At 50.0% G+C, this 16,455-nt stretch overlaps 1 protein-coding gene across 2 annotated transcripts; it reads left to right on the top strand.

Annotated features, from left to right (window-relative positions):
- The first annotated feature begins 3,771 nt into the window (after positions 1-3,771).
- DHRS7B (dehydrogenase/reductase 7B) lies at positions 3,772-15,342 on the top strand. Of its 2 annotated transcripts, none has more exons than XM_071761513.1 (7): positions 3,772-3,864; positions 8,883-9,058; positions 10,854-10,969; positions 11,621-11,831; positions 12,457-12,549; positions 13,372-13,524; positions 13,888-15,342. In XM_071761513.1, the coding sequence occupies exons 1-7, from the start codon at positions 3,845-3,847 to the stop codon at positions 14,091-14,093; spliced, it is 975 nt and encodes a 324-aa protein (XP_071617614.1). In that variant the 5' UTR covers positions 3,772-3,844; the 3' UTR covers positions 14,094-15,342. The 2 variants fall into 2 exon arrangements, with proteins under 2 accessions (XP_071617614.1, XP_071617615.1); XM_071761514.1 differs by lacking the exon at positions 3,772-3,864 and adding an exon at positions 5,170-5,312.
- The last annotated feature ends 1,113 nt before the right edge of the window (positions 15,343-16,455 follow it).

The following is a 16,455-nucleotide window of genomic DNA, read 5'->3' as shown; positions in this document are numbered from 1 at the left end:
AGGTCACGCAGGAAGCCAGAGGCAGATCCGGGAATAGAGATCAGCACCCTGGACCCAGGGATGCCTGAACAATAGCTCAGCCTCTCCCTCTGTTTTCGTTTAACTCTTTCCTAACCCTAAAAAAAAAAAAAAAAAAAACCAAACCCAAAACCGAACGAATAGAGGGGGAAGCCTTGCACTTCTCTGCAGCTCTCAGTTTTTACCCCTCTAAAACAGAGGGCAGGGAAGATGGGGTTGGAAATCCTGAGCTCAGGAAAGCTGCAGGGAGGAGAAATTTTTCTCTACTCAGGGCCTGAGCTGTTCCCTCAGCAATTAAAGGAATGGAAATGCTCCCCCAGCTTTGCCAGCTCTGAGAAACCATCAGCATCTCCCCCTGGGGGTGTTGGGGTTGGTTCAGGAGGTTGTGGTGGGTGCTGGAGGATCCTCAGGTGCAGCAGGAGGGGAGATTGTTCCCTCCTCCCCAACTCCTGCAAGGATCAGGGGTTTCAGCTCCCTCAGCAATGCTGCCTCACTCAGCCTGCACTGTTTGCATCCTCAGCTTGGAAATGCTGCACTGCAGGGGCTGGAGAAAGCAGGGATTAGAAACAGCTGGAACCAAAGCTCAGAGAAACTGACTTAGAAGAAAAAAAAAAAAAAAAAAAAAAAAAAAAAAAAAAAAAAAAAAAAAAAATTAAAGAGTAAAACTACTCAGGTGGTGCAAAAAAACCTGAGAGTGCAGTGAGCTGAACCCAGAGCAAAATCCTTCATGAGAAGAGCTGAGGGACCAAGGGCCCAGCAAGAATCCTCTGAGAGGAGCCTGATGTCCTTGAGGCAGAGCCTGGATCCAAACCAGAACTAAAACTGAGGCAAAACCCAAGAACTGCCTGGGAGGGACACAACCAGCTGACTGCAGAGCTGTGGGGCAAAGACTGGGAAAGCCCCCCCAGAGCCCTTCTTTCTGTTTTCTACCTTTTTTTTCCCCCCTAACACTCTGATTTGACTGCCCCCTGTAAGCCCAACCCATGCAAGCAGGGAGGAGAATCTGCACTCAGGCATCAGAGACAAGAAAACCTTAAACCTTAGGGAGCTGGGAGTCTGGATTGCCAGGAAGCTGAAGAGGAGCCAGCAGTGTGCCCAGGTAGCCAAGAAGGCCAATGGCATCCTGGGCTGGCTCAGGAACAGCGTGGCCAGCAGGTCCAGGGAAGGGATTCTGCCCCTGTGCTCAGCCCTGGGGAGGCCACAGCTTGAGTCCTGTGTCCAGTTCTGGGCCCCTCAGCTCAGGAAGGAGATTGAGGTGCTGGAGCAGGTCCAAAGGAGGCAACTGGGCTGGGGAAGGGACTGGAGCACAGATCCTATGAGGAGAGGCTGAGGGAGCTGGGGGTGTTGAGGCTGGAGAAGAGGAGGCTCAGGGGAGACCTCATCACTCTCTCCAACTCCCTGAAAGGAGGTTGGAGCCAGGGGGGGGTTGGACTCTTTTCCCAGGCAACTCTCAGCAAGACAAGAGGGCACAAGAGGTCTCAAGTTGTGCCAGGGGAGGTTTAGGTTGGACATTAGAAAGAATTTCTTTCTGGAGAGGGTGCTCAGGCATTGGAATGGGCTGCCCAGGGAAGGGGTGGATTCTCCATCCCTGGAGATATTTCAAAAGAGCCTGGATGTGGCACTCAGTGCCATGGGCTGGGAACTGCAGTGGGAGTGGATCAAGGGTTGGACTTGATGATCTCTGAGGTCCCTTCCAACCCAGCCCATTCGAGGATTCTATTAAAAAAAAATAAAAAATTATGCCCCAACATTTCCCTTTTCCAGGCACAGGGAAATTGGGGGCCCTCAGATCAAACTTGCTGAAGGATTTTTCCCTGGGGAAAGTTTTTGTTACCCTCTGGATCTCTCTGCTCTCAGGGGAAGCAGCCAAGGCTTTTCTTGAGAGAGAGATTTTAGATCTGATATTCCTTGGGAAAAAAAAGGTGACAAAGAAGAGCCTGGAGGAACTAGAGCACAAAATTGCTGCCCTAGAGAGCAGAGTCAGGAGGCTGCAGATCTCAGTGCTGCCTGCAGGAGAGGAGATGTCACCAAATACTTCCCTGAGCTTGGAGATCTTCCCCTCCCCAAAAAAAAGGAGCTTCAGGAGGGCAGTGAGAGCACAGCAGGGTGTTTGCCAAGGAAGGGTTAAAATGCTAAAAGGATTCCAGCCTTTTGCAGAGTGAGGAAGAAAAGAGAAGGCTGAGTGCTAACAACAACCACCTCAGGGGAAGAGGATCCCAATCAAAGCACCAAAGTCAAGCCTTGGTTCCATGGATTTCCTCCTCTCTGTCCCTCTGCTCCACAGCCCTGCAGCCACTCCAGGGCACAACTTTGCCACCTCCTGCCAGTCTGCTGAGAGCTGCTCCCTGTGAGAGCAGCCAGGCTGGCAGAGAGCAGGAAAACCACCACAGGAGCCTGGACAGAGCCCCGGGGCAGCTCCTGTCCTCCTGAGGCAAGAGGATGGAGCTCATCCTGAAGTGGTTTTTCCAGCCCTGATTTCCAGAAAACTGAAACTGCAGCTTCCAGCGAGGCTGCCATGGCAGAAATTCCCTTCTTCTGTCTTTTTTTGTTTTTCAGCATCAATTGTGTAAATAAATTTCTTGACTCTTTCATTTTTATGTTGGTCCTGGACCCAAAAAAAAGGTAATTAGGTTTCAGAATGTGGTGGGTTTTTTGTTTTTTTTTCAGGAAGATCTTGGATTCTTTTCCAAAATACTGATCCCTTACCAGTGACAAAGGCTGAAGCTGTGGATTGATTTCAGTATCTTCCTTATGTGTCATATAAAAAAACACAAAACATTTTTTGTCCTATAAAAAAATACAACAAATCTGTCTTTCAAACCCCCTAACCTTTAACTCTCTGCTCCTCACAAGCAGAAACCACCTGGCATGCACTGACCTTGTCTCTGGAAAAAGCTGAGGTGCTCCTGGCAGCTTCTGGGAACATTTTCTGCTCTCCTAGAGATGGGAAAACTCCTTGTGCCGGGATGAACCTTTGCTCCTTAAAGCCCCTGAGCCCATTTGGAGGTTGGGACCACAGGGCCTGAGGTTTCCAGGTGCCTGGGGAGAGCTGAGCCACAGCCTGGCCCTGCCCCAAGCCCCAGGAGCCAGAAAAACCCTGGAGCTGATTCAGGCCCCATCAGAAAGAGAAATGGAGCCAGACCGTGGCATCTCGTGGGGCATCACTGCCTGGAGCTGGAGTTAGAAATGGAGCAAATTTCCCCTGATCGTGGCTTTCAAAAGGACTCTGTGGAAAAAAAAAAAAACCAAATTTTTTTTCACCTTTTCCAGACACTCAGCCATCGCTGCTCCCAGGGTCAGATCAGACACAGGCAGCTCCTCCAGCTCCCCCTTCCTTGTGGAGACGCTGAAAAAAAAAAGGGGGGGATTGAGCTCAGGGGATTGAGCAATGGGCAATAAACCAGAGAGCACAGGGACCCCCTGGAGGTCAGGAGGTGACTACAGAGACCCCTGACCCAGGCCCTGCTCTCCCTGCTGGGGAACGGCCCCGGGGACAAACCCAGCCCCAAGGCCTTTGGGGAACCCAAACAGCACCCCCTGCCCTTTTTTCCCCATTTTTTGGCCTTTTTTCCGCCCCTGCCGGAGCCGCCCGGAGGCGGCAAGGCCCCCGGGGAGGGCTCTGAGCGATGGAAGGCCCGGAGGGGCGGGAGGGCGGAACCTCTAGCCGGGAGCACGGCTTCCCGGAGGGACGGTAATTATAAACGGACCAGCTTCCGGTTGACGCGAAGGAACCCCCGCCTCCGATTGGGCGCGCTGGCGGAAGCTCCGCCCCCCCGGGGGCGGTGCCTCTGGCGCAGGCGCCCTGGCGGCACTTCCGGCGGTGGCCATGGTGACGGCCGCGGCCAGGTAGGCCCCGCGGGCCCGGCCCTGACCCCTCCATCCCGGGAGGTGCCGGGGGAGCGGGGGGGGGGCCGGGAGCAGGAGGAGGGGGATGGGTGAGCGGCCCCCGGGCTGCCAAGGGGGGAAGTGATGGCGGCTGCAGCGGTTGAACACGGAACGGGCGCTGGGAGCAGGGCGGGGGGACACGGAGCCGCCTGGAGTTGTGACACTGCGGGGACAGAGACTCGGGATGCGGGAAAGGGGTGCGGAACGGCCCAGGAGTTCGTTTCCGGTTTGTTCCCGTTCCGTTCTTTGTGTCCCAAAAGGCAAGAGGAGATTTGGGAGGGAGAGGGCGGGAAATGAAGGCGGTGAATGGAAGGGTCAGGAAAACAACAACGGGATTTATCCAGCCCGGTCTGGGCTTGGGGTTTTTTTTTTTGGAGGGGGTTGCTAGAAGTGTTTCACCCTGTCCCTGTATTTCTATTTTACTTCCCTGTCCCAGGGCACAAAGGTTTTTGTTTACCGATGGTGTAAGAGCAGGGGGGGTGTCCCTGGGCACCCAGCGGGGGTTTGGCCTCCCTGGGGCTTCTCTGGTTCGGTTCCTCCTGTAGCTGACCCAGCCTGCAGGCAGTGCTCAGTCTGCTGCCTCTCCTCAGGGAATTATCCGGGATTTTCTGGAAGCTGTGGCCATTCCCAGCAGGAGGGAACTCCTCTGGCTGCCCAGCTGTGCTCAGAGCTCCCGAGGGAAGCAGTTCCCAGTCTGGTTTCTTGTCCTTAGTGTGATACCTGCAGCAGATCCTGCCCTGTGACCCCAAAACACGTGGAGAGTCCCAGGGAACTCCAGCTGATCCACCAGGCTCCTTTTTTCCCCATCTGGAATGTTGTAAGGCCAGGATTGGGCTTTATGGATGCTCAGGATCCAGGTGTGCAGTGTAGGGGCAATGGTTTAAAACTGGAAGAGTCCCCTCTCTCTTTTTTTTGATTTAGGTTGGGCATGAGGAGGAAATTCTTTCATTTGAGGGTGCTGAGCCCCTGGCCCAGGTTTCCCAGAGAAGCTGTGGCTGCCCCATCCCTGGAAATGTTGAATCCCAGGTGGGATGGGGCTTGGAGCACCCTGGGCTGTGGGAGGTGTCCCTGCCCATGGCAGGGGGGCTGGAACTGGAGCTTTAATCTTTAACCTCCCAACCCAAACCATTCTGGGATCCCACAGTGGGAATTATTTGCTTAATAAGAGAAATAAAGAGGAGCTTCCCCAGGAGAAGTTGGGGTCAGCTCCACCTCGTCGGGCTGGGGGTTGTCACCACCCCCTGTGTGGAAGGTCCCATCCTGGGCTGTTTGCAGAGGCAGCTCCTGGCTGTGCTGGCCCTGGGCAGAGCTTGGGCTGCTGCCAGTTCCAAATTTAAGTCAGAGCTGCCCTGTGAAAAGAGCAGAGGGAGCCACCAGCTCAGTCCCTGGCAAGGGAGTCCTGTCCCAAGGTAGGATATTGTGCTTTCTTCAGGCTAAAAGTCAGGAGCTAAAGGAGCTTGGAGCTCTTGTGCTTCTGGACAGGGGCTTCTCTAGCCAAAAATGGCTTTTTTTTCCCCTTCCTTTTATCCCCCTGCCTTTGAAATGACACCTTTTGGTATCTGAAAATAGCCTCCCAGTTGCTGCCATTTGTCATGCAAAGGAAAAGCTGAGCCCTGGTGCCTGAGCTGCACAGAATGGGTGTGGTGTGGGGATTGGTTCTGGTTCTGCTTTCTGCCAGGACTTGGATCTCATCTTTGCTGCCTTTAGTGCACTCCTGACCTTCTTGATCTTTGTTCCTTTGAGAATCAATGTCCTGGCTTTTAGGGGGTAACGTCCAGGCTTTGTTTTCTCATAACCTGCATGTTCCAATCCTGCTTTTTAGGGGTGGAGACCTGAGCACTACAGGGCTTCCTCTCACCCCATTACCAGCAGTGCCTCCTCTCCTCTCCTGGACTCACAAACAGCTGTGAAGATTTAATAACAGGGTTTTTTTTTCAGCATGACTTCCCAGATTTTTTCAGCTAAGGTGATGCTGGGGTCTCCAATCTCCGAGCAGGAGGTCTGAGGATATCTGATTTACCCCAAATTAGGGGTGGGAACCCACGTGTTCCCCTGACATGGAGTTACCAGCCCTGGGATGTCTTTAGCTACTTCAAAGTGCTGCCTGCCTGGAGCTGGATTTGTTGCTTTTTATCTTTTCCAAGCCTTTATCTTGCAACTCAGCATTTCTGTCACTGTGAATTTTTTCTGATCTATTTCATCTTCAAGTGGCAGCAGTTTTTTTCCTCTGCATTTTGCAGCAAGCAACCCTCATACTGAAGAGAAAAGATTTTGTCTTTCAGGCTGCAGCAATTTTTTTCCTTTGGTCTTTCCACCAAACAGCTCTGAAAACTGCCCAGGAGGTGACTGTCACCCTGTCCCTGCAGCAGCAGTGGCTCTGGGGCTCCAGATGATTCCCATGCTCTCCTGTTCCACTGATTTTTTTTTATCCATTTCTGCTCAGCCTGTCCAGTGTAAGAAGGTAAAGGAAGGGCTCAGAGGGCTGTGATACAAGTTACTCTATGAAATCAAAGAAAAACTTCCTGTGGGCCTGAGGTGCTGCAGGAATTCTGCCTTATTTCCAAAAGAATCTGGGTTGTTGTCCTGCTTTTCCTGGGGTAGAATCCCAGGATCAGTTTTCTCTTCAGAAAAGCTGCATTTTTGAGAAGGTTCCAGGACCCAATTTGGTGAGCACAGAGTTGATAAGAGATTTTGTTTCTTTGTGGTCATCTTGGCATTCAGCTGCCCAGAGGCATCCAGGGCCTGAGTGTACTCCAGGCAGAGTTGGTGTGGTTTATGTTACCATCAGTGGGAGGGGTGTATTATTGGATGTATTATTTATATTAGTGGATTATTGGATGAATTCTGGTTCCCTCTGAGCCCAGGGGTCTCCTTTCCTTTGCTCACCCCCCCTCTCAGGTGGGGAGGGGTCCCTGGAGGCCACCTGGCTGCATGAAGACATTTTCCTCTTCCTCCTGCCTGCCTGAGCTGACATTTCCTTTGCCAGGGGCTCTTCTTGAGGGACCTTGGAGTTCCTTCCTTGGCACAAACTACTGCAGCTGTGTGCCCTGATTAAAAAAGGTTCTGATGAGTTTATTCCTTCTCTCTCTTGTTCCTCTCCATCCAGTCAGCCTCTTCCCCACCCCATTTATCAGGAATTTCCTCCTGACTTGCACTCCAGGGGGGCTGCTGCTGCTGCAGCCTTTGGGCAGAGCTGGGGAAATGTGGTATAGAATATATCTGGGTATAATATCAGTAAATAATATCAGTAAATAATATCCGTATATCAGTAAATAAGATCAGTAAATAAGATCAGTAAATAATATCTGTATTATTATACAGGGGGGAGAGAATCTATCTGTATTATATCATTGGGGGAAAAGAAAGAAAACCAATAAAAGGCTAGGAATGATTTTAAATTTAATTTAAATTTTAAATTTAAATTTAAATTAATTTAAAAGAACTAAAGGCAGATTTTTGTTTAGAAAGGAGATGGACTGATGCCACTCAGGAATGATTCCAGCAGGAATCCACTGAGGAGCAGTGGATGCTCCCTGGCCAGAGCCTGGTTAGCTTGGAGTTGTTGGGCTTGGGGGTTCTTTTCCACCTCCCCTGGGCCAGAGAATTCAGTCCTTGCAAACTTCACATTTATTTTTGCCAAAAAAGGTGAAAGAACCATGCTGTGATCAAACATGGGACTCCTTCCCAGCTTCTGGTGTGGTTTAGTTAGAAAAGGTAACAGAAAAGTCTCCCTCTTCCCAGAGACTTGTGCATTCCCTGGGTGCTCAGGGCCAGGCTTTTCAGGCAGCTCAGCCCCCCCAGGGGCACAGGAGGGAAATGCCACCCCACCTGTCACCTCCCACTCGGGGGATAATGAGAAGCCCTAAACAGGAGCTGAAGAATTTTGATTCCAAAATATCCCTTAATCCCTGGGGCACCTGCTGCCCCTGCCCACAGCTTCTCTTGGGTATCTCAAGAGACCTTTGAGAGCCAAAAAAAAAAAAAAAAAAAAAGGGACAACATGAAGAGAAGCAGCTGCTTTAAAGGACTGAACATGAACCAGTAAGAACCTCCCACCTACCCAGCCTAAAGGAGGCCCCGTGGCTGTCTCTGAACAGCTCCTTCCCAGGATTTATTTTTGGGGTGATGTGCACCCTTGTGTTAAATCACCTCTGCAGTAAATCACCTCGTGCTCTGTGTGTGCTCAGCACAAAAAGGTGGAAGAATAAGCTGCTGGTTTGAGCAGCTGAGTGCTCTGCTCCTGCACTGCTCTGTGACAGAATGAGTTGAACCCTCCTTTTGGGTTTCTGGTTTGCCACTTTGGGTGCATTCCCTCTGCCCAGGGGAGCCTGGCTGTGAAGTACACACATGAGTGTCCTGATTTTGCTAGGAGAGATTTACAAGATCATTTTTCTGTTCAGAGAAACTGGAGTTTTGAGAGGCTGCAGAGCTGAGAAGATGGGTTGGTTTTCTTCATCCCCAGCTCTGCTCTGTGGGGTTTGTGCAGGGAGGGGAGATCTGAACCACCCAGGTGCAGTGGGGTGGGAGGGGTGAAGCTGACCCAAGTATTCCACACCAGAAACATCCCCCCTCACTATATACTGGGAAGTTTGTGGAGAAATCAAAGAGATTTTATTACAATCAGAAAATTGCAGAGACTTCTCCCAGCCCTGAGGAACTCCCACGAGTGAATTCAGAGCAGAATGTGGGAACAGCACCTCTGACCCCACCTTTGCTACAGGACAGCTGACAAGATCCAACACCAAGTGTCCTGCTGGGATGTTCAGATTAGCTGTTAAGTGCTTCAAGTTGGGTACTGATGTGAACTTTTGGGAGTCTAAAAGAAGGGATGAGGAAATCTGTTGAAGATCCCCGTGTGCGCCACCTGGGTCGCTGGGGGCCTGAGGCAGGGTTAAGAAAAAGCACTTCCCTAGTTTTCTAGCCTCTGCTGATTTTCTTGATGGTAAAACACTCTGTTTCCTTTCATCCTGTGGCTCCAGGAAGACCGTTCAGAAAGGAAAACTCATGGATCTCACCAGCACAGTCATCATCCCCCTGCTTTTTGGCAGCCTGGGGATCTTCGCCGTTTTCCGGCTGCTGCAGTGGGTGCGGATGCGAGCGCATCTCCAGAAAGCTGTGGTGGTGATCACAGGGGCCACCTCTGGCCTGGGAAAAGGTGGGTTCCAAGAGAAGGGCACCAAAAGCAGGACAAGCAGAGGGTTGTAAAAGGGGCACTTATTGGGATAAAGCAGTGATGAGCAGGGAGTTCCTACTGCTCTAAATTTTGAGAGCTGTGGATTGCGCAGCTGGGTCAGAGCTACAGCCGGGGCAAACCTGGATTCAAGGAAACCTCCACAGTTGCTGAGGAAAGTTTGAATCATGCTGGATAAACAGCAGCTCAACCAAGCAAAGAAATGATGCTGTTCTTGGGCTGTCAGGGGTCTTTTATCTAAATCCTGAAAAAGCCAGGAAGTCAAATTGTTTCTCCAAAACTCCCCAGAGCTGGTGTTCTGGACTCAGGCTCGTTGTATTCCCAGATAATCCCTGCTTTACTTTGTACTTCTTCTCCCTCTCACCCAAATTAAGGCACCTTTTCTATTGCAATAAAATCTCCTCCCTTCTAAACTCAAACTCTTGGTAACATCAACACCAGTGAGTATTTTACTGTAATTAAAAAAAAAGGTGTTTTTTTTCCCAAGTAAAATTTATTCTGTATGCGAGTGGCTGTATTTTCTAATTCTACTTTCTATAATTGTTTTAAAAGCCTCTTGAAGAAAAAAGAGAAGGTGCTCTCTGCTAGCAAGGCCTTTCATTAGGATGAGTACATTTATAAAACAAACAGAGCTCAAATTGGTGCTGTCTTTGCATGTGAGTTTATCCCCAGAGGGGTTTGGGAACTGAAAGGCCAAATGAGATGACTTGGTCCTCTCTGCCTGGCACAGCCAAAGAGCTGGGAGCAGTCCAAGAATTTTTATTTCACATCAAGGAGAGACAGAAGGAGCATCAGGAGAGACCCTCCAGCTGTGACAGGCTGGGCAGATGAGGTGCTGGGTGCTGCTGCATTTCCACCATTGTACAGTGAAATTTCCCCCCCTTATTGACTCATTGGCAATTTCTTATCTTTTTCCTCTCACTGCCAATTATTAATATAAATACTATTAATTCTAGACCACCTCTAATGGTGTTCTTAAGCACCCTTCATTACCAGCCTGTGTCATCTCTTCCATAATCAGGCATTTTGTCCCCTTGATCCCAGAGGGGTAGGATAGAAGAACACGATTGCCTCCACAGCTGGTAGGAAGGAGGACAGGAGCCTGGCATCCCCTCCTCAGCCTTTTCCTGAGGAAGAGGAGCACTCTGAAGAAGCCAACCAGCTCCAAGGCTTCCAGAACCTTAGGAGGTGTTCACTAAAACTGAAACTCCTAAGAACAAGAGAACAGGGCAGACCAGGTACCTATAGGTACCTGGTATAGGTGCCCCAGGTACCTATAGCCCCTCTTAAGAAAGACACACAGGTTGGATGAAGCCTTGTGCCACCTGGTCAGTGGGAGGGGTCCCTGCCCATGCAGAGGGGTTGGGATCTTGATCTTTAAGGTCCCTTCCAACCCAAACCATTCTGTAATTCTATGAAATTTGATCAGCTGATGGGGGAGGATGCATAAACAGCACAATAACTGCATAACCAACACCCTCACTGAGCACACCAGCTGCCTCACCACTGTCACCTCTGTCTATCTCTCCAGAACCATAAAACCACCTTAGACCCTCACCAGCTGCCTCACCTCTGTCACTCAGAGTCCTAAAGCCACCTTAGACCCTCAGCAGCTGCCTCACCTCTGTCACTCAGAGTCCTAAAGCCACCTTAGACCCTCAGCAGCTCAAAGACGTTTCAGCCTGTCAGCAGGTATGATCCAGATCTGCTCTCTGGCATTCAAACATCTCCTTTTCTCTCTTCCCTGCTCTCTCCAAAGAATGTGCTAAAGTCTTCCATGCAGCTGGCTCCAAGCTGGTGCTCTGTGGCAGAGACAGTGAGAAACTCAAAGATCTGGTGCAGGAGCTTTCAACCATGACCAATCACCACCAGAACGTAAGTGTGGGAGAGGCTCCTGCCTTGTGGGGCCAGGACTTCTCTTCATGTTAGGACAGAAGTCAGAGAATTGCTCACGGGTGGTTCTGTTGAGCAATAGGAAAAATGCAACTCTGTGGATAGGGATAGATCCTGCTAGAGGTGGATGTTGAGCTGACATGTCAGGGCTTGTAAGAACCCTATAAAAATAAGGCTGCTGGAAGAGTCTGCCTTGTAATGGCAGTGAAAGAAGTGCCCAGACCCCCTGCCTCTGGATGTCACATCCTGACTCTGGAAAAGTGACTTCCCTTCTCTTGGCTTTTCTTTTTGAGGTCTAGTTCTGCTGGCAGTGGCTAAGAAACCTATCACTGGCTTCTGAAGAAGACACAAGTTACATTTTTTTACTATTTCAGATGCATTTTCCTTACTAAGACAACAGCAAACTTTAGTACTTGAGGAAGGTTTCACCATCCCCTTTCCCAGGCTCTGGAATAAGGAACAGGCTACAGGAACAGTAAAGACAACACCACCTGCTCCCATCACATATCCCAACCCCATGGAACTGCCAGGCTTTAGTTGCAGGAGGGTTGGGTCCAGAGCTGGGAAATCCCATAATCAGCACATTCAGCACAGCCTGAACTGCTCTTTTGCCAACTTTTTGTTTCTTCACAGGCACACAAACCTCACACTGTGGTGTTTGATCTCTCGGACACAAAAACTGTCCTGAATGCTGCTGAGGAGATCCTGAAGTACCTGGGACACGTGGACATCCTGATCAATAATGCAGGCATTAGCTTCCGAGGCACAGTTGTGGACACAAGACTGGATGTGGACAAGAAAGTGATGGAAACAAATTATTTTGGTCCTGTAGCCCTCACCAAAGGTACCTGGCATCCAGGGTACAAGGGGGCAGGGGATTTGGGCTGAGATCTCCTGCAGGCCAGCAGTGAAGCACAGCTTCACTTCCCTTGTGCTTGTAGCTGTATTTGGTGTAGTACAGGGTAAGAGGGGAGGAAAGTTTTGTTTTATAAGCAAGCCCTGGAGATGAGTGCATGGGAAGTACCTGATCAGTGATCCCACCCAGTTTAAACACCTCCTGACTCCAGTCTGTCAGAAACTGAGGAAGAAAAATCTGGTTAGAAGGATCTGTCTGCACTGATAAAACCCTTGAGAACCCTTTTAGCTTTGCTAGGAAGCTCCCTTAGTGAGACACAAAGTTCATCCTGGAGGGTGTCAGCTGCAGGAAGTGCAGAGATGTCCTGCTGACCATGTCTGTGGGAGATCACTGCAACTGTCACAGCCTTTGTGCAACCTCTCTGGCACAAAGAGCATCCTGGTAGGTGCTCTTTGCAGCCTCAGTCAGAGGCATCCTTAGCACCATCCCTACCCACTGAACAAACAAAGATCTTCTCATTTCACTGAGGCATCTCTTGAGTGTTCTGAAAGCAGCAGTTTCTGACAGCAGCACTGTTATTCTGAATGTTTATTTTTTTCCTGTCTCCTCCCAGCACTTCTCCCCTCCATGATCAAGAGGAGACAAGGCCACATTGTGGCCATCAGCAGCGTTCAAGGCAAAATAAGCATTCCTTTCAGATCTGCCTGTAAGTACCTCCACAGGAGATGGGGGAGACATATTTGGGGCACCAGACTGAAGGAACACTTGGCTACTGCTTCCACATTTAGCTCTCTGCAGAGCAGGCAGAGCTGGGCATCATTCTTAGTGTGCTCACAAATCACCCACAGCTGTTGAAGGACTCTCAAATACAAAAATCTCAGCCCTGCCCTCAAGTTGTGTGGGAATGGGGAAGCAGAGTGTGTTCTCAGTGGCTGGAAAGCAGCTTGATATTCCTACCTTAACACCTGAGAGTCCCTTCCTGATTAATTCCATGATTTTATTGCATTATGAAGGAAAGGGAGCGAGCACAAGGAATCATTCAGCCATTTATGAGGGGGAAATTTTCTGTCTGCTTTTGTGATCAGGTTTTGACTTGTGTGCAGACCAGCTCAGAACCTGCTCTGCAAGTCCACTGGGCTCAGCAGGGAGCTGGGCATGCACTGGCATCACATTCCCCAGCCTGGCTGAGCAAATGCTTCCCCTGCCAGGCTCCACATCTCCTTTACTGGGAGTGGGAGGCAGCTTGGGTTCACTCCCTGGTGCTCTGACAGGGCTGTGATACCAAGCTCAGGATCCCAGCCAGTTTCCAACTGGAGTCTTCACATTCTGCCTTCCTAAATTGCCTCTCACTCCTGCTGCCTGTTGCTGCCATTCACCAAAAAACAACAACAACAACAAACCCCAACCTGGAAGCTGGGAAACAGCTGTGGGGTTCTTGCTGAGAAGTGGCTGCATTGAAGTGAAAAATCCATACAGGGGAGTCAAGCTTCCTTCAGCCCTAGTGCATTGTCCTTTCCCTGTTTTTCAGATGCTGCCTCCAAGCATGCTACCCAGGCCTTCTTTGACTGTCTACGAGCAGAGGTAGAGCAGTATGACATTGATGTGACAGTGATAAGCCCTGGGTACATTCAGACAAACCTCTCTCTCAATGCTGTCACAGCAGATGGATCTCGCTATGGAGGTGAGATTGGATTTTGGGCCCCAGATTGGATTTTGGGCCCCAGATTAAAAGCATTTCCACCTCCCTGCCTTAACTCCAAAGTGTGTTTGCAAGGTGGGACCTCTGGTAGGAACACAGGTGAGCCCTGAGGCGTCAAAAGACTTTTGGATGCAGGGGAGGGACAGCAATTCCCCAAATTTTGCCTTCCTCAATGGCAATTAAAAGTTTTCTAGCCCAACCATTAATTAAACCTCCCTGTGCTCCTATACCCAACTGATGTAAAAACCCAAACCAGGTGCAGTTAGAACAGAGCATTGCTAAGAAAGGTATTAAAATGGGGGCTTACCTGCTGGTGTTGGTGCTTACTGGGCTCTCCTTTGGCAGTTATGGACAAGAACACTGCAGAAGGACAGACAGCTGCAGAGGTGGCTCGGGTGGTCCTCAGTGCAGTGGGACAGAAGAAGAAAGAAGTTCTTGTGGCTGGCCTTACACCCTGCCTGGCTGTCTACCTGAGGAACCTCTGCCCCAGGCTCTTCTTCACCCTAATGGCAGCCAGAGCAAAAAAGGAGAGAAAAGCAAAGGGCTCCTAAGAGCTCAGCTCAGCCCAGCAGTGACTGTAGGGAGAGGCTGGGCCCCTGCAGTTTGGCTGGGACATCACTGGAGGTGTCCCAGCAGGAAAAAACTTTTCTCAAAATGCTGGAATTTACCTTTGCATGGAGGGTGGGAAGCAGTTTCCCCCACATCAGGACAGGCTGGAAGACAGCACCTAACCCTCACCTGAAGAAGGGTGACAGGAAGGTTTGGACAAAGGGGGAGAGCTGAGGCTGCAGGGGAGGGTAACCCAAAGGAACACTTTGCAGCAGGGAAGACAGGACCTCCCCTCACTCCAGGCATGCTCAGCTTTCCTGGTCTGCTGCAAATAAACCCCACCTGGTTTGCCTTCACTTGGCTTTCCCCACCCACCCTGTGAAATCCAGTCCTCAGCTGGGAAGCTCTGGTGATCAGCAGCTGCTTCCCACTCCTCCCCATCTGAGCTTGAAGTGGTGAACTTCACAGAGCCTCTGTTCACTGTGCCAAACCATCTGATAGAATAAGCTAAAGTCAAGTCCAGTGCCACTTTTAAAGAAGTAACTGATGTAAATTTCATTTGGCAACTATTTTACCTGTCTGAATCCTATTTCTAAAGAAGTAACTGATGTAAAATGTAAATTTCATTTGGCAGTTATTTTCCCTCTCTGAATCATGCCCTACTCACACCCAGGGACATCCAGCTCTGCACTACCTGACAGCCCAGGCACAGGGCAGTGCAGGGGAAGCACTGAACAGACAGGAGCACAGCAAGGTGTTGCCTGTAAATCCTGTGCAGCTGAGAGCTGCACACCTGAAACACCTGGAGGTCTGGAGCACAGAGAATCTGAGGAGAATCTGCCTGGGTAGGGTGGACACTGCAGGAGACAGACCCTTAGTTCTCATCTGTTTTCAAGCAATTAAAGGTGCTAATTAGGATTACATCCAATGGGGGGGATGATTGCTGCCCATTTAACAGTCTGAGGGAGTGACAAATTCTGTTCTTCACTCCTTTTCCTCATGGGAGGGATACCAGCACCTCTAGGAAACAGGAGTGGCTGCACAGAGAGACTTCGGTGAAGACAGAAATAATATTCTGTAATAATTAATAATTAAACTTGTAATTGAAATAAAGCCTACCAGTAGGAACTGAGGTCCAGACCCCTGCTGCCACCTCCATGCCCTTGCCAGCATTCTCTGTGTGTACTGCCTCATGTCCTGCCTGTTGAGTGCACATCTGATGACAAATAAATGGTATTATTATGAAATCAATCCTTTGTTCTCCTTACAGCAGGTAACATCAGGGGAAGGGAAAGCAGGGGGGGGGGGTTATGTTCTTTTCTTACATTCCTAGAAGGTGCTACTGCACCAGCAGCAGCTGCAGAACACAACATGCTGCATCCCAGCCCTCTTGGTATCACTTCCTAGCTTGGAGCAGAGTGTGAATCCACAGAGGATTTTTCACTGTCAAACTCTAACATAGGTGTGCAGGCCCAGGAGGAATTCTCCTTCCAGAAGCCTTTTCTTCATGCCTATATATTCATAAATTATCTCTGAGAATCCACCCCAAATGATGACCAGGACATGTTTAATGACCACAGTCTATATATTCATAAATTATCTCTGAGAATCCACCCTAGATGATGACCAGGACATGTTTAATGACCACAGTCTATATATTCATAAATTATCTCTGAGAATCCACCCCAGATGATGACCAGGACATGTTTAATGACCACAGTGCTGCCCAGGGGGGGACACCCTCCACCATCTCACTGTGGCTGAGGGTGCAATTTGTTATGTCAAGGCCTAGGCTTGAAATAACAAGTTGAAGCTTCCAACCTGTGTGTATGGATCTTTTTTCCTCTAAACAGGAAACTGAGGCATTACCTTCTCTCCACAAGGGGATTCTGTAAGCATAAGTTGTGCTTTTCCTTTCATGTTTTCCATCCTTGGGTGCTTAATTTCTTAGAAAAGGAGAGTACAGGACTCCTGCCAGTCTTGTCCAGCTGCTCACAGCTACCCAGGAAGGACTGAGGGTTATCAGCCAGGGTGCTGAGGGGTGACACAACAGGCCTGAGGAAAACAGAACAGCACAGGGAGTTATTGCAGTTACTGTTTCACCTACAGCTCCGAGTCAGAGATCATGGAGAGTGCACATTCCCCTTGGGAAGAAAAATTCCCTCTGTGACAGGAGGAATGTCCCACACTCCATGTCAGAACAGCTCCACCATGGGCAGCAAAGCTTGGGGGGCTTTTGGAAGGGAGGTTTGTTCCCCACTGTACCCCACAGCTGCTGGCAGGGGGAGGGGGACAGGCTGCCCCCCCAGCCCTGCAGTGCCCATCCCCACAATGGATCCCAGATCCCTGACTTCCTGATAGCCA

This window comes from Heliangelus exortis, chromosome 17 (genome assembly GCF_036169615.1).
Source record: "Heliangelus exortis chromosome 17, bHelExo1.hap1, whole genome shotgun sequence".
Classification (NCBI taxonomy): Eukaryota; Metazoa; Chordata; class Aves; order Apodiformes; family Trochilidae; genus Heliangelus; species Heliangelus exortis.
Note: the sequence above shows the minus strand (reverse complement) of the source record. Positions and strands in the feature narration are given on the sequence as shown.